Here is an 18065-nt window from a genome sequence, read left to right on the forward strand (position 1 = left end):
TGCGTATTGATTTTAAAGAAAGGCATTGATGTTTAGGTACATTGGTGCAACGACAGTGCATTTTTCGCAAATGCGCTTGTTAAATCATCAGCCGTTTGTCGAAGTAGGCTGTGATTCGATGAGAAATTAACAGGCACTGCATCGATTATATGCAACACAGGACACGTTAGTTAACTACACATGGTTGATGATATTATTAGTTTAACTAGTGATTATGTTAAGATTGATCGTTTTTTATAAGATAAGTTTAATGTTAGCAAGCAACTTACCATGGCTTCTTGCTGCCCTCGCGTAACAGGTAGTCAGCCTGCCATGCAGGCTCCTCGTGGAGTGCAATGTAAGGCAGGTGGTTAGAGCATTGGACTAGTAACCGGAAGGTTGCAAAACGAATCCCCCCTGAACAAAAATACCGATTAACTTGAAATCGGCCCTAATTAATCGGCCATTCCGATTAATCGGTCGACCTCTAATCCCTATGGTGAAGCATGGTGGTGGCAGCATCATGCTATGGGGATGTTTTTCAGTGGCAGAGACTGGGAGACTCGTCAGGAATGAGGAAAAAATGAACAGTGTGCAATACAGAAAGATCCTTGATGAAAACCTGCTCCAGGGCACTCAAGACCTCAGACTGGGGCTAAGGTTCACCTTCCAACAGGACAACGACCCTAAGCACACAGCCAAGGCAGTGCAGGAGTGGCTTTGGGACAAGTCTCTGAATGTCCTTGAGTGGCTCGGACTTGAACCCGATGTAACATCTCTGGAGAGACCTGAAAATAGCTGTGCTGCGACGCTCCTTATCCAACCTGACAGAGCTTGACGGGATCTGCAGAGATGAATGGGAGAAACTCCCCAAATATAGGTGTGGCAAGCTTGTAGCGTCATACCCAAGAAGACTCGGCTGTAATCGCAGCCGAAGGTGCTTAAACAAAGTACTGAGTAAAAAGTCTGAATACTTATGTAAATGTAGTATTTCCTGTTGTATTTTTTTTTACATTTGCAAAAATGTCTAAACCTGTTTCTGCTTTGTCGTTTAATGAATTGTAGAATAAGGGTGTAACGAAACAAAATGTGAAAGTCAAGGGTCTGAATACTTTCCGAATGCACTGTGTATGTATATACACTAGCGTTCAGAAGTTTGGGGTCACTTAGAAATGTCCTTGTTTCCCATGAAAACATACATGAAATGAGTCGCAAAATGAATAGGAAATATCGTCAAGATGTTGAAAAGGTTATAAATGATGATACATTTTTTGGGGGGGAAATAATAATTTTGTCCTTCAAACTTTGCTTTTGTCAAAGAATCCTCAATTTGCAGCCATTACAGCCTTGCAGACCTTTGGCAGTCTTATCAATTTGTTGAGCTAATCTGAAGAGATTTAACCCCATGCTTCCTGAAGCACCTTCCACAAGTTGGATTGGCTCTTTGGGCACTTATTACGTAACATACGGTCAAGTTGCTCCCACAATAGCTCAATAGGGTTGATATCCAGTGACTGTGCTGGCCACTCCATTATAGACAGAATACCAGCTGACTGCTTTTTCCCTAAATAGTTATTCCATAGTTTGGAGCTGTGCTTTGGGACATTGTCCTGTTGTAGGAGGAAATTGGCTCCAATTAAGCGCTGTCCACAGGGTATGGAATTGGACTCCAAAATGGAGTGATAGCCTTCCTTCTTCAAGATCCCTTTTACAGTGTACAAATCTCCCACTTTACGGCCACCAAAGCACCCCCAGACCATCACATTGCCTCCACTATGCTTTACAGATGGCATCAAGCACTCCTCCAGCTTTTCATTTTTTCTGCGTCTCACGAATGTTCTTCTTTGTGATCTGAACACCTCAACTTAGATTTGCCTGTCCATAACACTTTTTTCCAATCTTCCTCTGTTCAGTGTCTGTGGTCTTTTGCCCATCTTAATCTTTTCTTTTTATTGGCCAGTCTGAGATATGGCTTTTTCTTTGCAACTCTGCCTAGAAGGCCAGCATCCCGGAGTCACCTCTTCACTGTTGATGTTGAAACTGGTGTTTTGCGGGTACTATTTCATGAAGCTGCCAGTTGAGGACTTGAGGCGTCTGTTTCTCAAACTTGACACTCATGTACTTGTCCTTTTGCTCAGTTGTGTACCAGGGCCTCCCACTCCTTTCTATTCTGGTTAGAGCCAGTTTGCGCTGTTCTGTGAAGGGAGTAGTACACAGTGTTGTATGAGATCTTCAGTTTCTTGACAATTTCTTACATGGAATAGCCTACATTTCTCAGAACAATAATAGACTGACGAGTTTCAGAAGAAAGTCCTTTGTTTCTGGTCATTTTGAGCCTTCACTCGAACCAACATGCTGATGCTCCAGATACTCAACTAGTCCTAAGGCGGCCAGTTTTATTGCTTCTTTAATCAGAACAACAGTTGTCAGCTATGCTAACATAATTGCAAAAGGGTTTTCTAATGATCAATTAGCCTTTGTAAAATGATATAAACTTGGATTAGCTAACACAACGTACCATTGGAACACAGGAGTGATGGTTGCTGATAATTGGTCTCTGTACACCAGTAGTGTATATGCACAAGCACAATGTGTACAAAACATTAGGAACACCTGCTCTTACTATGACATGGACTGACCATTTGAAAGCTAAGATCCCTTATTGATGTCACTTGTTAAATCCTCTTCAATCAATGTAGATGATGGGGAGACAAGTTTAAAGAAGGATTTTTAAGCCATGAGTTATGGATTGTGTATGGGTGGCATTCAGAGGGTGAATGGGCAAGACAAAATATATAAGTGCCTTTGAACTTTGTAGGGTAGTAGGTGCCAGAAAGGCACAACGTTGTTTTTTTCACGCTCAACAGTTTCCTGTGTGTATCAACAATGGTCCACCGTCCCAAATGACATCCAAACTACTTGACACAATTGTGGGAAGCGTTGGAATCAACACTGGCCAGCATCCCTGTGGAACGCTTTTGACACCTTGTAGAATCCATGCCCCAACAAAATGAGAATCTTCTGAGAGAAAAAGGGGGTGCAACTCAATATTAGTACATTATATGTGTGTATATGGAATGCCGTTTGGGATGCGGTCTTAGACAACAGAGGTTTAAGATAAATTCATTATTTACCTAACAATGAACTGTTTTTGTGTGTTCTCTCTTTCTCTCACAGAGTAAAGAAGGGAAGAGCCCTTTGCACATGGCCGCTATTCACGGGCGCTTCACTCGCTCCCAAATCCTTATCCAAAACGGTAACCACACACACATCCAAAATAATAGTAATATTTGCAATATTATAAAAACGAATACAACATTATCACATACTACACAATGATAGGGTGTTTGTGAAAAGTGCCTGCAGTATTTTGGGTAATAAACTTCTATTGAAGCCCACCACCCAAACATACCCAACACACATCCCCACCAGCCCATAGCAACCACCAGAACTCCAACAGCCACATAGCTTCTCATAGCCGTGTCAAAAACAGTATTATGCAATTCTCCTCTCTGCCCCTGACCACGTCCCCTCTCTCCTCTGTGTGCAGGTGGGGAGATCGACTGTGTAGATAAATATGGCAATACTCCTCTTCACGTTGCTGCTAAGCACGGCCACGAGCTGCTGATCAGCACCCTGATGACTAATGGTGCTGACACGGCCAGGTGAGAGACACACACGCACACATACAATCAGGTGAGTGACGGAACAGACACACAACTCCGCTGTAGAATTCTTTATGGCAGAAGCAGAATGTCTCTTCTGAGAGAATGTCAGAGGATCAGCTCTCACATTGCTTATGCAACATAATGGACCTCTCAACATAACTAGCAGCAAAACTCAAATCTCTTCTCCACTGAACAAAAATATAAACGCAACATGTAAATTGTTGGCCCCACTTTTCATGAGCTGAAATAAAAGATCCTAGAAGTGTTCCATACGCACAACGTTTTTCTCCAAAATCTTGTGCACAACTTTTGTTTACATACATGTTGGTGAGCATTTCTCCTTAGCCAAGCGAATCCATCCACCTGACAGGTGTGAAATATCAAGAAGCTGATTAAACAACATGATTAAAGTCCACTCTATAATGTCCAGTTCTGTCACACAACACAATGCCATAGAAGTCTCAAGTTTGGCGGGAGCGTGCAGTTGGCATGCTGTCAGCAGGAATGTCCATCAGACCTGTAGCCAGACAATTGAATGTTAATTTCTCTACCGTAAGTCGCCACGAACATCGTTTTCTAGACTTATGGCAGCACGTCCAACCAGCCTCACAACCGCAGACCACGTGTATGGTGTCATGTGGACGAGTGGTTTACTGATGTCCACGTTGTCAAGAGTGCCCCGTGGTGGGGTTATGGTATGGGCAGGCAGGCATAAGCTACTGACAACAAACACAATTGCATTTTATCGATGGCAACAGAAATATTGTGATGAGATCCTAAGGCCCATTGTGAGGACCATTTCTTTTAAGGTATCTGTGTCCAACAGATGCATATCTGTATTCCCAGTCGTGAAATCCATAGATTAGGGCCTAATGAATTTATTTCTATTGACTGATTTCCTCATATGAACTTAAACGCAGTAAAATCTTTGTAATTGTTGCATGTTTCGTTTATAGAGTGCCTATGGAAAATATTCAGACCCCTTGACTTTTTCCATATTTTGTTAGGTTTCAGCCTTATTCTAAAATTGATTAAATCGTTTTTTTCTCTCAAGCTACATAAAATACCCCATCATTACAAAGCAAAAACTGGTTTTCATATTTTTATTGCTAATTTCTAAAGAAAATTGTAATATCACATTTACATAAGTATTCAGACCCTTTACTCAGAACTTTCTTTAAGCACCTTTGACAGCGGTTACAGCCTCGAGTCTTCTTGGGTATGACGATACTACAAGCTTGGCACACCTGTATTTGGGGAGTTTCTCCCACTCTTCTCTGAAGATTCTCTCAAGCTCTGTCAGGTTGGATGGAGAGCGTTACTGCACAGCTATTTTCAGGTCTCTCTAGTTGTTAAATCAGATTCAAGTCTGGGCTCTGGCTGGCCCACTCAAGGACATTCAGAGACTTGTCCCGAAGCCACTCCTGGGTTGTCTTGGCTGTGTGCTTAGGGTTGTTGTCCTGTTGTAAGGTGAACCTTCACCCCAGTCTGAGGTCCTGAGTGCTCTGGAGCAGGTTTTCATCAAGGATCTCTCTGTACTTGATCCTGACTAGTCTCCCAGTCTCTGCTGCTGAAAACATACCCACAGCATGAGGCTGCCACCACCATGCTTCACCGTAGGGTTGGTGCCAGGTTTCCTCCAGATGTGACGCTTGGCATTCAGGCCAAAGAGTTCAATCTTGGTTTCATCAGACCAGAGAATCTTGTTTCTCATGGTCTGCGTCCTTTAGGTGCCTTTTGGCAAACTCCAAGCGGGCTGTCATGTGCCTTTTACTGAGGAGTGGCTTTCGTCTGGCCACTCTTCCATAAAGGCCTAATTGGTTCAAACCTGTCTCCGAGCTCTACGGACAATTCCTTCAACATCATGGCTTGTTTTTTTGCTCTGACATGCACTGTCAACTGTGGGACCTTATATAGACAGGTGTGTGTGCCTTTCCAAATCATGTCCAATCAATTGAATTTACCACAGATGGACTCCAATCAAGTTGTAGAAACATCTCAAGGATGATCAATGGAAACAGGATGCACCTGAGCTCAGTTTCGAATCTCATAGCAAAGGGTCTGAATACTTATGTAAATAAGGTATTTCTGTTTTTTGTTTATACATATGGTAAAATTTCTATACCTGTTTTCACTTTGTCGTTATGGGGTATTGTGTGGAGATTGCTGAGGAAATTGTTTTATTTAATCAATTTTAGAATAAGGTTGTAACGTAACAAAATGTGGAAAAAGTCAAGGGGTCTGAATACTTTCCAAAGGAACTGTGTTTTTGTTCATTGTGTGTTACATATTTGAGAAGCTGCTGTCAGCACTATATCTCCTTCCCTGTCTTATATATTCCTCTATCTCTCTCCTTGCTCTCTCTAGGCAAGGGATTAATGGGATGTTTCCGTTGCATTTGGCTGTGCTCTACGGGTTTTCAGACTGTTGTCGCAAGTTACTCTCCTCAGGTAAGCCTTCAGAGACAGCCATGGAAACTGTATGATTGAAAGTAATCAAGTTTCATGGAGGTGTACATTCAAATTGACCTAAGTAGTGCTCTACCAGATAGAATGTGAGAGGGCTTTTACATACAACACATTCTTTAACTTCTTGCTTTTCCTCATTCAGTGTCATGTTAGGAAACAGACCAATGTGGTCACCACGTATGACATCACTTCCCGTTTTGTATTATGCTTTCTGCAGGTCAGCTGTACAGCATTGTATCATCTCTGAGCAACGAGCACGTGCTGTCAGCCGGGTTTGACATAAACACCCCAGACAGCTTGGGGAGGACCTGCCTGCATGCCGCTGCCTCTGGAGGGTGAGCGCGCGTGCATACACATTCTGAATGAAGAGTGAGATTTTTGGTAGTGATTGTATAATCGGCTCATTTGAATTTCTTTTCTCTCTTTGATGGCAGAAACGTTGAATGTCTTAACTTGCTGTTGAGCAGTGGTGCTGACTTGAATAACAAGGACACATTGGGAAGGTGTGGTCTCATTCTAGAATTCAACAAATGTGTTTTTCCCCGTAATGTTTTTGTCATTCAGTGAATTCTATTTCGTTCTCTTCTCCTGTGAGTGTGACTTCTCCTCTCTCTCTCCCGTCTCCCGTGGCAGAGCTCCTTTGCACTACGCTGCGGCGAATGGGAGCTACCAGTGCACGGTTGCCCTGGTGAGTGCTGGTGCCGAGGTGAACGAGCTGGACCAGAAGGGCTGCAGCCCCCTGCACTATGCCGCTGCCTCGCAGACCTTCCGCCGGTGAGACACACAGAACACACACACAGGGGGGCTAAAAGATACCGGACCAAAATTTGACTGACATTTTGTTTTTGTTTCAGAGTGGACAGACATTACTCAGTTGGACACCATAGTGAGGAGAGGGCCAAGGAGGCCTTTTTGTAAGTCCCATACCATGATTTAGTCTGCATGTCTTATGTTTGATAGAAACAATCTAACCAAGCCCTAACATTTTGCTTTCTCAGAAGATGGGAACCATTTAGAAATGTTTGCAGTTAAGGTTCACCTGCCCATGTATTTGACAGCTTGTTGGTTGACCTTTCACAGTTATTCTCTGTGTTGATGTAGTTGTGTATCCAACAGTTTGTTGGTTGACTTTCACAGTTATTCTGTGTTGATGTAGTTGTGTATCCAACAGTTTGTTGGTTGACCTTTCACAGTTATTCTCTGTGTTGATGTAGTTGTGTATCCAACAGTTTGTTGGTTGACTTTCACAGTTATTCTGTGTTGATGTAGTTGTGTATCCAACAGTTTGTTGGTTGACCTTTCACATTTATTCTCTGTGTTGATGTAGTTGTGTATCCAACAGTTTGTTGGTTGACCTTTCACAGTTATTCTGTGTTGATGTAGTTGTGTATCCAACAGTTTGTTGGTTGACATAACCAACATGTCTGTCCTTTCCCCCTTTGTATGTGTAGTTGTTTAGAGTATCTGCTGGATAATGGGGCTGACCCAGCTCTGAGGAACACCAAGGGTTACAGCGCAGTCCACTATGCAGCAGCCCACGGAAACAAGCAGAACCTGGAGCTGGTGAGTCAGTGGGAGGAGGGACTACCAGTGTGTGCGTGCTACAGACATACCGGCAAAGATGAGACCGAATCATGGTGTCTTTTCAATAGGGGCTTACCCCCCTCGTCTTCGTCTGCACTATGAAACAACAGGACACGTGACGGCAAAGTCCTAGTAGACATCCAACCATATCGCGTTCACTAGGCTGTTGATTTCAGATCAGTGCAGATAAAGAAGAGGAAAAGACATCAATTTAGACTATTGAGTTGCATCCAAAGTTGTACTTCAAAATGGTTTTGAAATGTAACGGTTTGGAACTGGTAATGGCCTTTGTAATTAAGTTGTCTTTTCAGCCACACCTTTTTAAGAGTTGAGATTGGCTGTTGGGTGTCGGTAAAGCATTTACTGTTGCTTCCTCTTCAGAGGGATAAACTCAGATGAATGTGTACCATTTTCTGGCTTCCTTTGGGAAGTGCAGTGATCTACAGGTTGCAAACTCCCCCCATTGTCCCTCTGTTCCCCAGCTCTTGGAGATGTCGTTCAACTGTCTTGGAGATGTGGAGAGCAGTGTTCCAGTTAGCCCTTTGCACTTAGCCGTGAGTACAGTACACCCGCTTAGCCTCGTTTCCTCTGGCCCGACGTTCCGTTTCACTGTACTGTCTATTGGTTTAACTGCTGATTAGCCCATTACATTCGTTTTATTATAGCCTTCTCCTTGTTCTACAGTGCTAGTTCAAAGTTGGAGTGAACTAACTATCCATTTAACACAGTCACCCAATTCATTGACACATTTATCCGCATGACCCCCGTTCTCACACTGTTATGAGGTGCTGGTTTTGAAGTTGGAGTGAAATAAATATCCCATTAACACAGTGACCCACTGCCATTCTCAGTCTTGTATTCCCTGCCCTTTTCCCTCAACCAGGCGTATAATGGTCACTGTGAGGCGTTGGGGGTGTTGTCTGAGACGCTGGTGAGTCTGGATGTTCGGGATGCGGGGGGGCACACCGCCCTCTACCTGGCAGCGCAGCAGGGACATGCTCAGTGCGTGGAGGTACTGCTGTCCCATGGGGCCTCCTGCCACCTCAAGGAGCGCCGCCGCAAGTGGACCCCGCTTCATGTCGCAGGTGGTGTGTGTGTGTGTGTGTGTGTGTGTGTGTGTGTGTGTGTGTGTGTGTGTGTGTATGTTGCACTATTGGGTGGTTGTTAGATTCTGATCCTCTTGGTGTTTATGTGTTTGAGCACATGTTCATATTTTCACTCCTCTCTGTGTTGCGTTCTCACTGCTCTTCATTGTGTGTGCTTGTCTCAATATTTGACTGTCTCCGTCACCTCCTCCAGCTTCCAACGGCCAAACAGACTGTCTGCTCATGCTGGTCAACCGAGGAGAGAAGGCTGACGTCATCGATATCGTCGACATACAGGGACAGTGAGTGACTGTCATTAATTTATTGAACATTATGTGCACCCACTAAAATGGAAGGACAGAGGATTTTCTAGTTTCCTACAATGTCAGTATTTTTTTATTTTATTTTTTACAACAATGCTCTAGTAGAGGGTTCCCTGTTTAACCTTGTGTGTGTGTGTGTGTGTGTGCACACGTGCAGAACGGCTCTGATGCTGGCAGCTCTGGGCAGTCACACTGACTGTGTCCACATCTTGCTGGAGAAGGGAGCCGGGGCTGACACCGCTGACAAGAGAGGCCGCACTGCCCTACACAGAGCTGTGAGTTTCTCCACGATGTGTATATAATGTCTTATCTTGCCCAACCTACTGTGGTGGTCCGAAACACTTATGCCTTTCATCTGTTCTTGTCTTTCGCTCTCTCCGTCTCGTGGCGCTCTCTCCGTCTCGTGGCGCTCTCTCCGTCTCGTGGCGCTCTCTCCGTCTCGTGGCGCTCTCTCCGTCTCGTGGCGCTCTCTCCGTCTCGTGGCGCTCTCTCCGTCTCGTGGCGCTCTCTCCGTCTCGTGGCGCTCTCTCCGTCTCGTGGCGCTCCCTCTTTTCTCTTTCCTTTCTCTTTTCTCCTTCTGTCCTTTCTTCCTCTTGGCAGTGATGGGTTCATCCTCTGTAATTCTTTGTCTCTTCCTCCAGGCGGCGATGGGCTGTGAGGACTGTGTGTCGGCCTTGCTCGAGCACGGGGCCTCTGCTCTGTGCAGGGAGTCCCGGGGACGCACACCCCTGCACCTGGCCTCCTCCTGCGGCCACATGGAGCTCCTGCGCAGCCTGCTGCAGGGTGCCACAAGCACCGACCCCCTGGACTCCTTGTTGGACTACAGCGGATACACCCCCGCCCACTGGGCAGCCTACCACGGTGAGACACGCCTTCATGGAGGGGCTACAAATAACTCACAAAGTATAGGATTTGGCTAGCTGGCATGGAGAGAACTCGTTGCTCCTAAACTGTGAACCGTTGTCTGACTCATCTTTTTTCTATTTCAGGGCACGAGGACTGTTTGGATGTTTTACTAGACCACAAACCATTTAGCATACAGGAAGGAAACCCCTTCACCCCATTGCACTGTGCTCTGTGAGTACCATGACTGGTTCCCCCTGCCTTTCTAGGTAGTGCTGAGTGATTAACTGAAATGTGGCTAATTTTTCAGGTTGTTAAACTAATTGACCAACGTCTGTTCAATTATTTTAATTTCATTTTGTTTTTTTCTGTGAGCTCAATGCGCATTTTCTCACTACAGTTTCTCTTTTAGAAATCAGATCAAACCTGGACTGTGCGACGTAGTAGGATATTGTAGTTTCCAACAGGCCAGTATTCAACATTAGTGGTCACCAACCGGTCGATCACGATAGACTAGTCGATCTTCAAGGCATTCCTAGTCAATCACCAAACATTTGTGTAGAAAAGCCGACGATAAAGCCATCAGCTCTTCTTTTTCTTCTCTTCTCTGTGTTGTGATGTTGGCTGGAGGTGTATTTCAATCAGAAGCCCTGTGCACCGGGTAGGCAAAGTGTTACCATTTTGAACTATTTAATTTGTCTGAAAAGACAAACTCCGCCTACCTGGATGACCGGGAGGTCTGTGGCTAGATCGAGTGCACCTACTCAATCGGACAGGCATAGTGATTTGAGCTACCTACAGCTTCCACGGCCACAGCAAAGTTTGATACTAGCCTACGTAAGATTTAATAACTTTTAAAACCATGACCACAGAGAGACTGTCGAAGATTACAGCAAAGAGTTGCTGTTTTTATGAGTGAGTTCATGTTTAAGTTTGTATTCGTCACTGTCAGCACTTTGTATTCAACTCCATTACAAACACAGCGCGCTTCTCTCTACTTCCACTCGCACTGCAATGAATGAGTAGCCAAGTGTATCGATAGCCCTGCATTTTTGTTATTATTAGCAGCTTGTCTATTTTAATATGGATGAGTATTCCACTTTCCCTGGTCATATGCACAAATTCATATTGTTCCTGAGGCAGATGCGGTGCGACTTGAGTTTGGCCATCAGGTGGTAGACGGTGTCCCCTCTCTCTGATCAGTCTCACCCAGAGGAAAGGAAGAAAAGAGCAGGGACCGTGAGAGGTGGACCCTCTGCTGCTCTCTCCCTCACTCCACTGAGACGAATGCCTGTTCAAAACAACTGTGAATTCTGACATTTCCGACTTAAGTGCGTTAAAGACAACTGGGAACTATGGGGGGAAAAAACGAGATCCGACTGGGAAAAATCGGTTTGAATGGTCATCCAACTCTGACTTTCTGACCTGAAGTTCACTGACATGTTGATTTGGCCTCCTTTTTTCAGAGTTCCCAGTTGTCTTGAAAGCACCATGTCCATGAGATGCAGGTACCATCAGTCCAGTCAAATAAAAAAGCGAATTTCAATTTATGCTCAGCTGTGCCTCGCAAGTACTACACCAACTGATCTATTTTGTTATCAAAGCTCGAGATTTGGATGTGTACTTTTGGGGGTACTGGAGGACCGGAGTTGGGAGACTGTAAGTGATTGATAGTTGGTATTCAGCAGTCTCAAAAGTATGCCTTATTTACTTTGAAGAACAACTAAAATTGTGATTTTTGTCAGACAGCATATACAGCAGCTCTATAGAGATTAGATGATGACATGAAATAATAATCATCTTGTAAAATAAATGTAATATACACAACTGAAATATTTTATTAAAGTCGTTAATAAATTATGGTTAATAAGTGATAAGTAGTAATGGGCAGTCACTACCTTCATGGGACTTTTATTTATTGTTTTATTCTGTTACAGAATTCAACCCACATAATGCATAGTGCATTTATAATCAAACAGCACTACTTCTGGTTTCTGTATTCTATCAGTTGATCAGCTCTGGCATTGAATCCATCAGAATGTTGCTCTCCTTTTTGATAAGAGAGCTGGAGGATGTTTTCTTGCTCCTTTCCAGAATAAATGGCCATGATGGTGCTGCTGAACTACTGGTAGAGACCGTCGGAACTCAGATGGTGAACATCAGAGATGCCAAAGGAAGGTGCGTGTCATGTCTATTTTGAGTTTCTTCCTATGCATTTTCGTAAGGTGCTCTTTCTAGTCTAGTGTATTGCAGCTTGCCACTGTTGCTTACCTGTCTGTCTGTCTGGTTGTGGCTGACCTGGGCTGTGCCTGAAGGACCCCGTTGCACGCAGCTGCCTATTCAGAGAGTGTGGCCGGGCTGCAGCTGGCCCTGGTTCAGGGGGCAGAGGTCAATGCGGTGGACACCACCGGACACTCCGCGTTGATGGTTGCCGCCAACAACGGACAGACTGCAGCCGTCGGTGAGTGATCAGAGATGAGGAAATGTGATCATTGATCTAGTAAATATGAAAACTGACCATTTAGTGGTCTTATTAGTTTGATATGTCATTTGTTTTATTTTATATTAATTTATTAAATGTATTTATGAACTGATAGTGACTATCGCAACTGGAGGAAGCTTGTTGTGGACTGTTCTGCAGCCTAACGACGATGACGATGATGATACTGATGGTTGTGTAATTGTTAGAGATGTGTTAACCCAACAGAGGTCCTGCTGCACCAGGCCAAGGCAGACCTGACCCTGCTGGATGTCAACGACAACACCGCCCTTCACCTGGCCTGCAGCAAGGTGGGAGCACGCATGCTTGATCACTCACTCACTCACTCATGGGCATGAGTACTCAAACGCATGTCAAAATTCAATCTTTAACCAGAGATGACATTTTTGTTATTTTTACAATTTGGTGTAATGTGCAAGTGAAATTTTGTCCCGACTGTGTTTCTTTTTTGGTCTTTAAGACAACGTTCATTTGCTTGGACCCTGGTGTTTTCATTTTTACAAGTGCATTTCCGGGGCACAACAAAAAGGAAACCAAGCCAAGCATCACACAGTTCTTCTCCATAAATTCCCTTTCCCCTCTGTGTCCCTCTCACTTGCGCTCAGAAATAAATGCCTATTAAAAACGTATCTAACGGATGGGATACATACTCAAGCTACGTTCTCTGGTGGATTGAAGTAGGGAAATATGTGTTCCAACAACGAGCTGCCGTTTTGGAATAATTGAGTATGCACACTAATTATTCAATATTAAACTGATTATGGCAGAAGGCCAAGTACGGCGTTATTCATTTTTTTTTACCTTTAATTAACTAGGAAAGTAAGTTAAGAACAAATTCTTATTTACAATGACGCCCTAGCAAAAGTCCTTGTGCGGGGACGGGGGCTGGGATTTTAAATAAAAATAGAGAACAAAACACCCATCACGACGAGAGACACCACAACACTACATAAAGAGAGACCTAAGACGACAACAGCATGACAGCAACACATGACAACACAACATGGTAGCAGCACAACATGGTAGCAGCACAAAACATGGTACAAAATTTATTCGGCACAGACAACAGCACACAGGCAAGAAGGAAGACGACAATACATAACGCGAAGCAGCCTCAACTCTCCATGCCCATGATTGAGTCGTTGAATGTAAGCACCTTACTCTGCTTATCTGAATCGACGTAAGGTAATAAAGGAAGTAAGCATACGCCAATAACAAAACATGATTTTCTGAGCAATCTTTCAAATGATTAGGACATGTAAACAGCTTAATTGGCATCTCAGCAGTGTATTTGATCTGTGCGTGTATTTGATCTGTGCATGTGCCTGCACTGGTAGCACAAGCCTCTCTCTTATGCGCGAGTGAAGTGCGTTTGGAAAAACTTAAAGTATGCATCTTAGAAATGGTTTTCACTAACTTTATACACTGAACAAAAATGTAAAGTGTTGGTCCCATGTTTCATGAGCTGAAATAAAAGATCCCAGAAATGTTCCATACACACAAAAAGCTTACGTCACAAATTTTGGGCACAAATTTGATTACATCCCTGTTAACGAGCATTTCTCTTTTGCCAAGATAATCCCTCCACCTGACTGGTGTGGCATATCAAGAAGCTGATTAAACGGCATGCTACTTGAAAGGCCACTACAATGTGCAGTTTAGTCACACAACACAATGCCACAGATGCCTCATGTTATGAGGGAGCTGCAATTGGCATGCTGACTGCAGGAATGTCCACCAGAGCTGTTGCCAGAGAATTTAATGTTCATTTCTCTTCCATAAACTGCCTCCAACTTTGTTTTAGAGAATTTGACAGTAAGTCTAACCGCATACCCACGTGTATGGCGTCGTGTGGGTGAGCGGTTTGCTGATGTCAATGTTGTGATCAGAGACCCGTGGTGGTGGGGTTATGGTATGAGCAGGCATAAGCTATGGACAACGAACACAATTCTATTTTATCGATGGCAATTTGAATGCACAAAGATGCATGATGAGATCCTGAGGCCCATTGTTGTACCATTCACCCGCTGCCATCACCTCATGTTTCAGCATGATAATGCACTACCCCATGTCACATGGATCTGTACTCAATTCCTGGAAGCTGAATGTCCCAGTTCTTCCATGGCATGCATACTCACCAGACGTCACCTGTTGAGCATGTTTGGGATGCTCTGGATCGACATGTATGACAGCGTGTTCCAGTTCCCGCCAAGATCCAGCAACTTAAAAGCTATTTAATTTTTTAATTTTTATTTAATCTTTATTTAACTAGGCAAGTCAGTTAAGAACAAATTCTTAATTACAATGACGGCCTACCAGGGAACAATGGGTTAACTTTCCACCCTCGTAAAACTGATCATCCTACCGATCCTCGGCTTCGGCGATGTCATTTACAAAATAGCCTCCAATACCCTACTCAACAAACTGGATGCAGTCTATCACAGTGCCATACGTTTTGTCATCAAAGCCCCATATACTACCCACCACTGCGACCTGTACGCTCTCATTGGCTGGCCCTCGCTTCATACTCGTCGCCAAACCCACTGACTCCAGGTCATCTACAAGACCCTGCAAGGTAAAGTTCCCCCTTATCTCAGCTCGCTGGTCACCATAGCAGCACCCACCTGTAGCACGCGCTCCAGCAGGTATATCTCTCTGGTCGCCCCCAAAGCCAATTCCTCCTTTGGCCGTCTCTCCTTCCAGTTTTCTGCTGCCAATGACTGGAACGAACTACAAAAATCTCTGAAACTGGACACACATCTCTTTCACTAGCTTTAAGCACCAGCTGTCAGAGCAGCTCACAGATCACTGCACCTGTACATAGCCCATCTATAATCTAGCCCAAACAACTACCCCTTCCCCTACTGTATTTATTTATTTATTTATTTATTTATTTATTTATTTTGCTCCTTTGCACCCCATTATTTCTTTTTCTACTTTGCACTTTCTTCTACTACAAATCTACCATTCGTGTTTTACTTGCTATATTGTATTTACTTTGCCACCATGGCCTTTTTGCCTTTACCTCCCTTATCTCATCTCATTTGCTCACATTGCATATAGACTTATTTTTCTACTGTATTATTGACTGTATGTTTGTTTTTACTACATGTGTAACTCTGTTGTTGTATGTTGTCGAACTGCTTTGCTTTATCTTGGCCAGGTCGCAATTGTAAATGAGAACTTGTTCTCAACTTGCCTACCTGGTTAAATAAAGGTGAAATAAAAAAATTATAAAAAAATTAGAATTCCTACCCACTGTAGCCAAATACTCCACCCAAGTTATTTAAAAACTGGCCTCTATCAACTCTACAGGAAACCAGCAGTCAGTCATGATAGATCCACATATCATTGGAAAATGTGCTTTATCCATTAGATTGCTCATTTGTATTGCTGTTGATACCAAAGCACAAATTAGGTGGCAGGGAAATGGCATGTGTGTTTTCAGTACTAGATGTTCCAATCCTAGTGTTTCCCGGCGACAGACTGGCGTAGTGTCCAGGGGGAACTTGTACATCAAGCTGTCTCAAGCTACAGAGACAGAAGATAGGCTCCTGCTCTATGGACCATTCTGGTTTGGACAAGGCTTACTTACTTAATGTGTTTTCTCCGGCAGGCTCATGAGATGTGTGCCCTGTTAATCCTGGGAGAGATCAGCGACCCCTCCCTCATCAATGCAACAAACGGTGCACTGCAAATGTGAGCCATCATCTCAGCTACTCAGCCTTTCATTAAAGACACTGTTCAACACTGTAGAAAACCCCAGCTTCAGCTCTCACTCAGCTCTTTCTAACTCTCAAACGGTGTGACTCCTAACTCCAGGAGTTGGGATAAGTTAGAGTTGAAGCTGGAGCTGCTTAACACCATAAAAACCTAGAGATTTGTTTACCCAGATGGTCTATTGACTGTCAGTCCCTTATCTCTCTTCCTCCCCAGGCCCCTTCATATCGCTGCGAGGAATGGTCTGGCTACGGTGGTGCAGGTGCTGCTCAGCCGGGGGGCAGCCGTGATGGCTGTCGATGAGGAGGGTGAGTCATCAGTGTCGGTTAGTGAAAAAAGACCAGAGCCTTATCCTACGTATGTGGTTTGAGCAGTTGGAGAGGTAACTTTCGTCAACTGAGTTCAACTCGGGATAACCTTTACCACGAAAGTGGCTCACCTTTTAGCCAGGTACATTTCTATGGCAATGAATCCTTCAGAACTAACCTGCTCCAGGGCAGGCTAACTCATGACTAACTCAATTTTTCCTGAATAAAGTGTCTGAGCCGAGAGTTGAGGACCGTCATCATGCCCTTCATTTGAGGAAGACTACTGATTTCAATATTTTGTTAATGGTTTGTGTGCTAAACATTTTTTTTTAATACCTAGCACATTTTAGTAATGACGGAATGCATTTGAAACTTCACACAGTAAAACTTGTGCATGACTTAATACAATTATTTGGGTAAAAAAAAGGTGCACGTGGAAGCTTATTTCACACCATAGCTGCTAAATTTGCAAGATAACGTTTCTTTCATTTTGATTTCGGCACAAATGAAAATGTGGCACTGACTCGCCCATGGATTGATGCTTCAGCATTGTCTCAATGAAGAGTTTGGCATTCGACTAGCCATGTGCGACATGCATGAGCACCTACAAGCCTGCTAGATTAGCGGCAGGCGGAGGAGCAATATTTATCGTCGTAGTATGGATTTGATTTATTTTCCATTTATTTAACTAGGCAAGTCAGTTAACAGATTCTTATTTTCAATGACGGCCTAGGAACAGTGGGTTAACTGCCTTGTTCAGGGGCAGAACGACAGATTTTTACCTTTTCAGCTCGGGGATTCGATCTTGCAACCTTTCGGTTACAAGTCCCAACGCTCTAACCGCTAGGCTACCTGCCGCCTGAGCTGGAATGTGAAGCTAACGGAAGCTGGCTGGCTTTAGAAAATCCTTGCTTCAATTGTACCCCCCTGGGTGAGGCAGAGGCGAAGCCACTGCAGGGCCTGCCTGGGTCGATGCTCTGCCAGATTGAATACTGGCCCAACCAATCAGGCTGGCTTAAAATATATACATTGTCTTCAGAAAGTATTCATTCCCCTTGACTTATTCTACATTTGTTGTTACAGCCTGAATTCAACATTCATGAAATGTATGTTCTTTCTCAACCATCAACACATCATCAACCCCATAATGACAAAGTGAAAACATGTTTTTAGATTATTTGGCAAATGTATTGAAAATAAAATGTTTACTTAAGTATTCACACCCCTGAGTCAATACAGTTAAAATCACCTATGGCAGCGATTACAGCTTTGAGTCTTTCTGGGTGTCTCTTAAGAGATTTGCACACCTGGATTGTACACTATTTGCACATTATTCTTTAAAAAAATTATTCAAGCTCTGTCAAGTTGGTTGTTGATCATTGCTAGACAGCCATTTTCAAGTCCTGCCATACATAGATTTTCAAGCCGAGTTAAGTCAAAACTGGAACTAGGCCACTCTGGTACATTCAATGTTGACTTAATAAGCAACTCCAGTGTATATTTGGCCTTGTTTTAAGTTATTGTCCTGCTGAAAGGTGAATTTGACTCCGTGTCTGTTGGAAAGCACACTGAACCAGGTTTTCCTTT

At 43.8% G+C, this 18065-nt stretch overlaps 1 protein-coding gene across 2 annotated transcripts in view; it reads left to right on the top strand.

Moving 5' to 3' along the window:
- LOC106583345 (serine/threonine-protein phosphatase 6 regulatory ankyrin repeat subunit C) overlaps positions 1-18065 on the top strand; it is a 48816-nt gene that overhangs the window by 12512 nt on the left and 18239 nt on the right. The window contains exons 9-27 of one of the 2 annotated variants that reach the window (XM_014167430.3): positions 3157-3235; positions 3530-3644; positions 6015-6097; positions 6333-6450; positions 6550-6618; positions 6749-6889; positions 6970-7029; positions 7567-7678; positions 8182-8253; positions 8583-8784; positions 8999-9086; positions 9265-9382; positions 9749-9968; positions 10097-10184; positions 12045-12128; positions 12266-12411; positions 12658-12740; positions 16067-16149; positions 16387-16478. In XM_014167430.3, the coding sequence (XP_014022905.1) occupies positions 3157-3235; positions 3530-3644; positions 6015-6097; positions 6333-6450; positions 6550-6618; positions 6749-6889; positions 6970-7029; positions 7567-7678; positions 8182-8253; positions 8583-8784; positions 8999-9086; positions 9265-9382; positions 9749-9968; positions 10097-10184; positions 12045-12128; positions 12266-12411; positions 12658-12740; positions 16067-16149; positions 16387-16478 (2053 nt within the window). Of the gene's footprint in view, positions 1-3156; positions 3236-3529; positions 3645-6014; positions 6098-6332; positions 6451-6549; positions 6619-6748; positions 6890-6969; positions 7030-7566; positions 7679-8181; positions 8254-8582; positions 8785-8998; positions 9087-9264; positions 9383-9748; positions 9969-10096; positions 10185-12044; positions 12129-12265; positions 12412-12657; positions 12741-16066; positions 16150-16386; positions 16496-18065 lie in introns of both variants that reach the window. The other variant, XM_014167431.3, reaches the window with a different exon arrangement.

Source organism: Salmo salar, chromosome 22, assembly GCF_965601325.2.
Source record: "Salmo salar chromosome 22, fSalSal1, whole genome shotgun sequence".
Taxonomy (NCBI): Eukaryota; Metazoa; Chordata; class Actinopteri; order Salmoniformes; family Salmonidae; genus Salmo; species Salmo salar.